Source organism: Vulpes lagopus, chromosome 17 (assembly GCF_018345385.1).
Source record: "Vulpes lagopus strain Blue_001 chromosome 17, ASM1834538v1, whole genome shotgun sequence".
NCBI lineage: Eukaryota > Metazoa > Chordata > Mammalia > Carnivora > Canidae > Vulpes > Vulpes lagopus.
Window position 1 is genome coordinate 24364820 of NC_054840.1, and position 12018 is coordinate 24376837.

General features: G+C 35.5%; 1 protein-coding gene across 4 annotated transcripts in view; it reads right to left on the reverse strand.

Moving 5' to 3' along the window:
* Positions 1 to 12018, reverse strand: part of VPS8 (VPS8 subunit of CORVET complex) — a 249364-nt gene that overhangs the window by 102256 nt on the left and 135090 nt on the right. For all 4 annotated transcript variants that reach the window (XM_041731695.1, XM_041731696.1, XM_041731694.1 and 1 more), the window contains 2 exons: positions 11310 to 11408; positions 1179 to 1268 (listed from right to left, as the gene is read on the reverse strand). In XM_041731695.1, the coding sequence (XP_041587629.1) occupies positions 1179 to 1268; positions 11310 to 11408 (189 nt within the window). The remainder of the gene's footprint in view (positions 1 to 1178; positions 1269 to 11309; positions 11409 to 12018) is intronic.

The following is a 12018-nucleotide window of genomic DNA, read 5'->3' on the forward strand; positions in this document are numbered from 1 at the left end:
CTCTAGTTTCAACTCCTCCCTCCAGCAGACCTTTTCTAGCTTCACCACGTGCTCCTCCCACCATCGTCCCCAGCACGTCATGCTTCACACAGACTGGCCATTCTCTGGATATGCATGTTGTCTCATTCCTTCAAGTCTCTACATACCCATAATCCTCTATCTAGAAAGTGATTCTCAATTCTCTGCCTAGAAAATGGATGCCAGTCACTCAGGACCCAGCCCAGGCATGGCTGGGGGCTCTTGTCTGGCATCAGTCCACCACTCTCTGCTCTTATTCCTACAGCGCTTTCTCCATGTGTCTGCTGTAGCACTTGTAACCTTGCATGGTATATAAGCACTTCTTTATTTCACAGGAAAAATTAAAGAGAAGATTGTATTCTTATTTGCAACCCAAGGCCTACCTTACAGTATATGGTAAGGCCATAATAAGTGTTTAAGTTAATAAACTGCATATCTTTGTCTCTCAGGCCAGCTGCCCCCACTCACTGCTTTGGTTTTCAACTTAAAAGGTTATCCTCTCCTTCAAGTATGGGTACTTGAGGACTCTGGGTCATGCTTTATGTTGCTGTCATTGTCCTACTTCCTACCTCTATCACTTACAGCCTTAACGACAGTAAGCAAAACTCATTATTATCACTGCAATGATAGTGACAAGTGGAACACTAGGTTCACTAATGAGTACTTCAAACTGAACATCTCAATATTTGACATTAATATAACTGTATTCTAGTTAAGATTTTACAAGAAAAATTCTAAATAGTCAGCATTAACAATGTGAGGATGACAAAAGTCTGAATAAATAATAAATAACATCAACCTCAAAGAGAATACAGATGTAGTTCCTATAGAAAAACAAAAGAAAACAAAAAAGAGGAGGAGGGATCTTCTGTGGATTACAAATTCTAGAGTAAGTACAGAGTATAGTTCTAAAAATGTTTCTGGGATGTTACTACTTACTATGCAGAAAGATGAACTCCTTCATTTCCAGATGCAGAGATTATCACACAACTGCTCCCAAATACACACACACACACACACACACACACACACACACAGTATAAAAAATGCTTAAATGGCAACTATCGTAGAAATTACTACAATCAAAAGTGCTTAAATGGATATTCAGTAATTATCTCTCCACTAGATGTTTCTTCCCAATTTATTTTTGCAATATTTACCTGGAGTTTTTTAATGACTGTTTCAATCTGTTCAGAAAAGTGAGTAGCAACCAGTTCTGCAGCTTTACAGGGCCTCAGGGATACAAGTTCCTAAAGTGAAAGGAAAAGATAAAGTGATCTCTTATGTTAACTAGAATTTCCATTTGTGTGAAACATGATTTGCCTACTTTAGTATTTTCATAAGCTTCTACACTGCCTTTCAGAAGACCTCAATATAAGGTCTCAATTTAAAGGCACATTGCAAAGGAACAAAATTAGAAATATACCAGGTAAAAAATAGATTTTGATATAAACAGTAATTCAGAATGCTTAGAAAATGAAAGCATTAAAACTCTGGATATAAGCCTTGATATCTACAGGATGAACAGAATGAACAAAAGCTTTCCCAAATTTCCTAGTCAGTGAATTTCACCCTTGAGCTTAAAGTAATCACTGGAAACAATGAAAAGAAAAAAGAGGAGAGTTGAAAATTTTCTAACTAAAAATTTGAAAACTTTACTCTTGATGCCTGGTGGATTTTGAAACAAGGAGTGTCTTGGGATGCCCGAGTGGCTCAGCAGTTGGGCACCTGCCTTCAGCTCAAGGCGTGATGCTGGAATGCCTGGATCAAGTCCCACATCGGGCTCCCTGCATGGAGCTTACTTCTCCCTCTGCCTGTCTCTGCCTCTCTCTCTCTGTCTCTCATGAATAAGTAAATAAAATCTTTAAAAAAAGAAGGAGTGTCTTAAAACAATTAAGGGTCACAAGTCCTACATGAGACTAAGAGGTTGACCACTGTTTATCAATTACAGTAAATAACATCTATTCCTGCCAAATTTAAGACTTCCAATCTGCCCTCTCCTGGAACTTTCATAAACATTACTGGCTATTTATCTTCTTGAAACTCTCTTCTAAGTTGGTTTCTGTGACCTATTCTTCTACCCTTCCAACTGCAGCTTTACATGGCTAAAATGCAAAGACCAACTACAGATTAACATGATATACTGTCAAATAAAAATGAGACAAGTTACTGTGACAGCAGCATTCATGGTACATCTAATATGTATCAGTACCTGTTCTTTAATAATAATAAGCAGACACCAGTAACTATACTCTATACTACTTTTATATAATAGATCTCAAAACAGAGAAGGTACAACTAACCAACACTACAAATGAAAAGGGGGGATATTACTACCAATCTGCAGATATTAAAAAGAAATTATTATGAATGAATTTATATCAAGAATTTGAAAATTTAGACAACATAGAGAAAAATTTCTAGAAAAAATGTCTTTTAATAAGTTGACTTAACAATTAGAAAAACCTGCCTTGATTTTTAATCACTAAGAAAACTGAATGAATATTAAAAAAATTTTTCCATATGGAAAACTCAAGGCCCAAAGAGCATCACTGGTGAGTTCTAACAACCATTTAAGGAAGAAATAATGCCAAGATTAATTAACCCTTAAAGAGAATAGGAAAAACAAAAACAAAACTTCACATTTTCTGAGACTATCAAAATTTTTGACACCTAAGCCCAATAGGATAATATAAAAAAGGAGAACTACAGATCAGTCATAATCATAAGCACTGATACAAATATCCTAAATAAAAACAAAGTCCAACAATATTTAAAAAGGATAATGCCAGGATTAAGTTATGGTTATCCACATTAGTCAAGGCTGGTTTAGTATCAATAAGATTCACTGTAACTATAGAGTAAGAAACAAAATGTGAAAAAATTCATTTATGAAAAAATTGTTAACATACAGAAATAAAAGACTTCCATAAAAGTCTAGTAAACATTGTATTTATATTGGAAATAAAAATGTTTAAAATACCATTAACAATAGCAAATTTTATGCTAAAAATATGAAATTGTGACAGCTAATCTAATGAAGAATGGAAAATCCCTAGAGAAAATTATAAACCCTTATAGAAGCTCTTGAATAAAGGCTTATATCATATGGTCATAAACTGGAAGACTCAATATTATAAAGATGCCAATTAAATTTAAGATAATTGATGGATTCAGTGCAATCTCTATGAGAATCATAAAGTTAAAGAAATTTTTTGGTAGAACTTGACTAGTTCATAATAAAATATATTTAAAAGCATAAAAGGTCGATAGGTGGGGAGGATGGCAGAGTAGGAGGATCCTAAGCTCACTTCTTCCCACTGATACAACTAGGTAACACCCATATTAGTATAAACCTAGAAAAGACTCAAAGACAGGCAGAACACACTCTCCACAGCTAAATATAGAGAGGAGAACCCACTGTAGGGAGTAGAAAGGGTGAAGACATGGTACAGAGCAAAATGGACCAACGGGACTATCCACAGGAACGATGGACACCTTGGGCATGGAGTGGAGAGAAAAACGTACTCTCACATTAGGGTGAACAGGGGACTTCACACTGCAGGGCACTTACAGGACCTCTTCTTCATAAAGCCACTATTTTCAACAGGAGACATAACTGACTTTCCTAACACATAGAAGTAGACACAGAGAGTTCAACAAAATGAAAAGACAAAGGAATATGTCTCAAATGAAAGAACACGACAAAAATCACAGCAAGAGAGCTAAATGAAACAAAGATAATATGCCTATACAAAACTTAAATTAGTGGTCATAAAGATACTCACTGGACTTAAGAGAGTGGAGGACCTCAGTAAAACTCTTAACAAAGACACAGAAAATATTAAAAAGAACCAGAGATGAAGAACTCAATTACTGAAATTAAAAATATATTACATGAGATAAATAGTAGACTAGAAGAAGAAGAAGAATGGATGAGCAGAAGAATGACCTGGAGGACAGAGTAACAGAAAGCAATGAAGCTGAACAGGACAGGGGGGGGGGGGAGTCTTAGAGACATCAGCAGCACCATCAAGCACAGTAACATTCACATTATGGGGACTCCATAAGAAAAGAGAGAGAGGGGTGTAGATAGTTTATTTGAAGAAACAATTGCCAAAAACGTCCTGATTCTGGGGAAGGAAATATCAAGATCTAGGAGACACAGAGAACCCCCCAACAAAATCAACCCAAAGAGGTCCTCACCAAGACACACAGTATTTAAAATGGCAAAATGTACTGATAGTGAATTTTAAAAGCAGCCAGAGAAGACAGTTATGTACAAAGGAAACCCCTAAAAGGATAAGAGCTGATTTTTCAGCAGAAACTTTGAAGGCCAAAAGACCTAGTATATTCAAAGGCTAAAAGAAAAAAACCTGCAGCCAAGAATACTCTATCCAGCAAGGCTACCATTCAGAACAGACGGGGAGATAAAGAGTTTCTCAGACAAACAAAAGTTAAAGGAATTCATCACCACTAAAACGGTCCCATAAGAAATGTTAAAGGGAACTCTCTGAGTGGAAAGAAAGACAATAAGAGTAAGCAGTAAACACAAAAGCAGTAAAATTAAGTATATCTATAAAAATCAGTCAAGGCATTCATAAAATACATGGATATAGAGTACGCCACCATATGCCTAAAACCTGGGAGGGAAAGGAGTAAAAAAATGAGTTCTAACTTAAGTGACCATCAACTTAATATATGCATAAGTGTTACATATAAATCTAAGGTAATCACAAATCAAAAACCAGTTACAGGAACATTAGGATGCATAGGCTTCATGCTCTGCTCATTGTTCAGTACTATTAATAGTCACAGGATAGAGATAGAGCTACTGAAATGGCAATTTGAATTTTAACATAGTTTAGAATTTGTCAGTATGTACACAAGGGAAGATCATTTTGGAATTTTGAGGGGGAAATGTGTTAAACATCTTATTTGAGTGCAGAATGATACTCTCACGTTTTCTGCTGCCAATAAAAAAAAAATTCAGCTACTAATATATAAAAAATAGTAAAAGATATGCAAAAAATGAAGAGCAAGGAGTCCAAGTATACTGCTAAACAAAGCCAACATACCATGAAAGTGTGTTGAGAGAGCATTTGAAAAAAGGTACAGAGAAAAACTATAAAAACAACCATAAGATCAGTAACAAATGGCAGTAATAAACACATACCTATCAATAATTATTCTGAATACAAATGGACTAAATGCTTCAATCCAAAGACACAGTGTGACATAATGGATAAAAAAACAAGACCCATCTATATGCTGCCTATAAGAGATTCATTTCAGACCTAAAGACATATGCAGATCAAAAGTGAAGGGATAAAAAAAGCATTTACCATGCAAATGGAAGTAAAAAGAAAGCCAGGGTAGCTTTCTATATTGGACAAACTGGGCTTAAAAAAAAAAAGAATATGAGACAAATAAAAGACATTATATAATTAAAAAAGTAACAATCCAACAAGAAAATATAGCAACTCTAAGTATTTATGTACCCAACTTGGGAGCACCCAAATATATAAAGCAGATAATAACAACAGAAAGGAAGTCATTGATAATAAGACAATAACAGGGTACTTTAACATCCCACTTACATTAATGGACAGAAATTTCCAGTCAACAAGGAAACAGTGGCTTTGAATGACACACTACAACAGATGCATTTAGCAGATATATTAAAAATATTCTGTCTTAAAATAGCAGAACACACATTTTTTAAAAATTGCACATGAAACATTTTCCAAACAGATCACATGTTTGGCCACAATGAGTCCAAACAAATTCAGAAAGATTGAAATCACACCACACATCTTTTCCAACTACAATGCTATGAAACTAGAAGTCAATCAGAAGAAAGAATCTGGAATGACTACAAATAAATTGAGGTCAAATAACATGCTACTAAACAACAAATGGGTCAACCAAGTAATCAAAGAGTAAATCAAAAAATAAATGGAGGGCAGCCCGGGTGGCTCAGCGGTTTAGCTCTGCCTTCAGCCCAGGGCATGATCCTGGAGACCCGGGATCGAGTCCCACATTAGGCTCCCTGAATGGAGCCTGCTTCTCCCTTGGCCTGTGTCTCTGCCTCTTTCTCTCTCTATCGCTCATGAATAAATAAATAAAATATTAAAAAAAAATAAATGGAAACAGGGGTGCTTGGGTAGCTCAATCAGTTAAGCATCCACATTTGGCTGGGATCGATCCTGGTCCTGGGGTCCTGGAATCAAGCTCCATGTCAGGCTCCCCATTAACTGGGCAGCCTGCTTCTCCCTCTCCCTCTGCCCTGCTCCCTTGTTCATGCTCACTCTCTTTTGCATCCATCATAGCAACATTTTCCTAGATATGTCTCCTGAGGCAAGGGGAAAAAAGCAAAAATAAGCTACTGGAATTGTATCAAAATAAAAAGCTTCTGTACAGAAAAGGAAACCAACAAAACTAAAAGACAATCTTAATAGGAATATATCCAATAACAAGTTAGTATCCAAAATACATAAAGAATTCTATAGCACAATACCAAAAAAACAAATAATCCAATTAAAATGAGAAGACATGAACAGACATTTCTGCAAAGATGACATATAGACATATGAAAAGATGCTCAACATCACTTATTAGGAAAATGCAAATTAAAACCACAAGGAGATATCACCCCATACTTGTCAGAATGGCTAAAGTCAAAACACACAAGAAACCAGTGTGGGTGAGGATGTGAAGAAAAAGGAACCCTCATGCACTGTGGTTGGAAATGCAAACTGATTTGGAAAACAGTGTATAAACTCCTCAAAAAATTAAAAATGGAGCTACCATATGATCCAGTAATTCTACTACTGGGTATTTACCCAGAGAATATGAAAATACTAATTTGAAAAGATATATGTACCGCTACGTTTACTGCAGCATTATTTGCAATAGTCAAATTATGAAAGCAGCCCAAGTTTCCATCAACAGGTGAATGGATAAAGAAGATGTGGTCTATATATACAATGGAATATTACTCAGCCATTAGAAAGGACAAATACCCGCCATTTGCTTTGACGTGGATGGAACTGGAGGGTATTATGCTGAGTGACATAAGTCAATTGGAGGACAAACATTATATGGTTTCACTCACATGGGGAATATAAGAAATAGTGAAAGGTATTATAAGGGAAAGGAGAGGAAAATGAATGGGAAAAATTAGAGAGGGTGATAAAACATGAGAGACTCCTAACTCTGGGAAACGAACAATGGGTAGTGGAAGAGGAGGCAGGCAGGGGGATGGGGTAACTGGGTGACAGGCACTGAAGAGGGCACTTGAGGGGATGAGCACTGGGTGTTATACTATCTGTTGGCAAATTGAAATTCAATTTAAAAAAAAGATGTGCAAAAAATAAAAAAAGGTGTGGTTTACATACACAATGGAATATTAGTCATAAAAAAGAATGAAATCTTGCCATTTGCAACAATATGAATGAATGTGAAGAGAGAGTATAATGCTAAGTAAAATCAGTCAGAGAAGGACAAATAGCATATGATTTCATTTAATATGTGGAATTTAGGAAACAAAACAAAGGAAAAAAGAAACCAATCAAAAAAACAGACTCTTAACTATAGAGAACTGATGGTTACCAGAAGGGATGGGAGTGGGAAGATGGATGAAATAGGTGAAGAGGATTAAGAGTACACTTACCACAGTGAGCGCTGAGTAATGTATAGAACTGCTGAATCACTATACTGTACACGAAAAGTAATATAACACTGAAAGTTAACAATACTGGAATTAAAGTTTAAAAATAAAGAAATAAATGTATAAAAGGTCAAAATAGCCAATACTCTCTTAAAGATGTCAAGATTTATTATAAAACAACAATATTTAATAGTGTGGTACTGATGCAGAGACAAATAAGAGCAGTGAAGAAGAATAGAGTGCTGAATAACAGATCAAACATAGAGATCCTTGATATGCTTCTGACAAAATAGTATTGCTAAGCAATGGGGAAAGGCAACCTTTTAAAATAACTGTTGTTGGGAAAATTGGACATCCATACTTTAAAAATTAATTGGATACAGCCCCAGACCATATATAAAAACTTTCGAGCAGACCTAAGATTCAAAGACAAAAAATAAACAAGAAAGCTTTTAGACAATAATAAGGGAGAATTTCTTCTTTACTACAGAAGGAAAAAATTGATAATTTGACTACTAAGAAAAAAGAAGAACTTTGCTTTTAAAAGAACCACAGAAATAAGCCACAGAGTGGAAGATATCCACAACACATATCACTGAAAAAACTAACATTCAGGATACATGACAAATTCCCAAAATCAGTAATTACAAGAGACATTCTAGTTTTAAAATGGGCAAAAGATTTCAGTCGGCACCTCTCAGAAAGAGAATTTAAATGACCAATAAACAAAAAAAGGTTATCAATCTTATTAGTAATTAAAAGTATGTAAATTACAAACATAATAAAATATCATTATACATGCACCAGACTGGCAAAATTTAAGTCTAGCAAGGATATAGAGCTAATGGAAAATCTCATTCAATGCAAGCATCTGGTGAAGTTGAATACATTTATCCCATTTAACTAGCAAGTATATAGGCCCCAGAGGAGAGATTATCAAACATTAGCATGCATCAAAATCACCTGGAGGGCCTATCAACCCATGCTGCTAGCCCCACCTCCAGAGTTTACAATTTACTAGGTCTGAGGCAAAGATGGAAACTGCCCTTCTATCAAGTTCTCAGCTGATGCTGTAATGTGAGACTGCCCTCAAGAAATGCTGTGTTTAAGATGCATGTATGAGAATGTGGATGGACTACTTTTAATAGTCAAAAACTAGAAATAGAAATGTTCACCAACAGCAAAAATGACTAAATTGTAATATAACTGTAAAAATGGAATACTATACAAGAATTAAAATGAACCACAGCTACCTACAACAAAATGTACAAACTTCAAAGAGCAGAACTCCATTTATGTAGAGAAAAAGGCAAAACAAACATGCCTTTTTAGAGACGCAGATATGTGCAGTAGCAGTATATAGAAAGGCAGGCCATTATCAGAAAAACCAGGATCTTGGCCATATTACGGAAGGCAAGAAAGTGTAATCAGGAAAGGTAATACACAAAAAGTCTAAGGTATTGGAAATAACTCAATTTCTTGATCTGGGCCTTGGATGTTTGCTTTTTTAAATGTGTCATTAAACCGTACATTTGTTGTATGCACTCTTTGGGATGTTTTCTGTATTTCAAATGAAAAATACTTTAAAGATTTGAGAGAGAGAGAGAGAGAGAGCGCGAGAGAGAGCGAGTGGGGGAGGGAGGGGAAACTTAAGCAGACTCCCTGCTGAGTGCAGAGCCTGACATGAGAATTCAATCTCACCACCCATGAGATCATGGTGAGCCAAAATCAAGAGTTGGACGCTCAAGTGACTTGAACCACTCAGGTGCCCCAAAATGAAAAATATTTTTAAAAATCTAATGAAACATATTTTGTCCATACTGGAAAAACCATTGGAACTAGAGATTCTTTACCTGGAATCCACAGATCCAATCTAAGGATAGCTTTTAGGCGATCCCTGAAATTATAAGCAAAATTATGCATCTGTGCACATGCACAATATTATGTGTCATGGGTCCAAATCTTTCAAGAGATTCACCCAAGAGGTCTATAACCCTCAAAGTGTTAAGAACCACTAATCTATATACCTGTGTCTACTGTCAGAAAATTGAGGACTTCCCTCCACCTTTCAAATCATTGAAAGTTGATTTTATTCACATAATTTAAGACACAGAAGTTCTTCAACAAAAAGTCTATATATTTGTAACTGTGGCCTTAAGAGATATTAAAAAGTTCAAGGTGAAAAAAATGTGCAGATGTGGGGAAAACAGTCAGCAGAAATAATTGTTGTGCAGCAAAAACACTTCCTGTTTCTCCAGTATGAGTTTTCTGCTGAGTGATTTGTTTACTCATTGATTAATTCATCATGTTTCACATTATACAGAGACAAAGCTTCATTTTCAGATGTCTGGAGTCCATGTGCTCAAACTACTGCATAATGCAGATGAAGTGAAATGAAGAAGCCATAATGTAACTATGGAGACAAGGGAATGATGAAAGGAAAAAGAATACAAAATGATTAAAGGAAAAAAAGATACAACTGAAAATAGAGAAAGGTTTTCCTGGTTTTTTTTCCACCAAGATATACTCATCGTTAGCAGGAATATGGTAACATTAAATAACATATATGTTCTCAATCCTTCAGATGAAAAAGTGTAGCAATTATTTCAGACCACAGATCTACTGACTGACTATACCACCTTTCATACCACATGTTTCATATAAGATGCTGTTCACATTTCTGATCTCTCTAAACTTTACAACCATCAGGAACTAGAAGAAAGAATTCACATCACAAGCAGTTTCCTTAAAGTTTCAGAGCTTATCCTTTCTTATCATTTTCCATATGTATAATATTTTTAAAAAGATATTGAATAATCATATCTTTCACTATATCTCTAAGCCTGTCACCAGAAGTTCCCCTATCAGCTGATCTTTGCTACATGGAGAAAAACTTTGTAGATTTGTTCTCTCCAAAACCAGGATTACCTCAGCATCTTTCACTATACTTTTTTTTCAATTATCAGTGATTTATAAAACAGAATAAAAAAAACCTGCTAACTCTGTTGGTTTTTGAGGTGCAGTGTACATGATGAATCTAAGAAAACGAACACGAGAACTGATTTGGGGGGTCCTCTTCAGAATGCATTTGTGATCATGTGTTCATCACACGTGCATTAGTCTCCTCATTTAGGCATCTATAAGTTTGTTTTTTTAAAAAGAAGCTCTTGCTCTAAAGTCAACTCCTGCATTCTTGTAACACAGCATGCATAAACAAAATCAGAATCGTCACTCTATTATATATGGAAAAATAAAACAAAGAGAACAACGCATTGCAGTAAAAATTCCATTGGGTGATTGAGAGGAATGGCTCCCTATCACATTTTAGAGGAGGAAGACCAATACTACTCTGAGTCATTCTAAGGTTCCAAAAACCCACTAAATCCAGTTCGTCATGCAGCTGAGTGAATTTGAGTTATTTTCAGAAGTCACAATACAATACATTGTATCTGACATGGATTTGATGAATAGAAATATCAGGTGAAATAAATAATCTGAAAAAGGCATTAATCCTCAAGTAGATCAACTTAATGATATGCTATTACTTAGTTAGCATACACTTCATTTGGGAGATAGCCATACAAATGGGGAAGTTTAAAAAGTTTTGTTGAATCAGTACCTCAATATGATCCATTGCTTTCTGCCATACAGATTGCTTCTCCTCTGCACTGTGTCCAGGAATGGATAATATATTGTGAATATAGTTAAAGACTTCTTCCTGAAGAGCACAAGACAACTTATTCATTCATTCATTCATTCATTCATTCATTCATTCATTCATTCATTCAATATTTAGTCACTACCTACTATCTGTACCAGTCTTGGTAAGCATCTGTTACTTAGAGATGGTAAACCACTTGTAAATAGTTAAACTGGAAAATGGACACAAAAGAGAATGAGTTTAATGTTTAGGGTAGACTCTTGGAAGTTGCAAATCCATCCCAATTAATTTTGGTCTCAATTTCATTAACCAAATGAGGGAATATCATACTTCTTCTGTCTTTGGTGGACCATGTCCACATTCCCAATTTCATTTCACATCACTATTGCCCTTCTCTATTATCCTTGTCCCTCTCCTAGAATACTTTTCATTGACTCTTTGCTTGACTGGCTTCATCTCAAATTCCAAAACTCAAGCTCTATGTATATGAGATTCCTCTGAGATTCCTTCCCTGGATGCTCTGTAGAAGTCAGTTTTCCCAGTATGTTCTCAAGTTTGTCCCCATTTTCTTCTCTCAAGCACTCATCACATCTGTAATTAAGTATCTTGTTTCCTTATGTCAAATCTCCATCACTGAACTATAAGTTCTAACGCTGCAGAAAATATA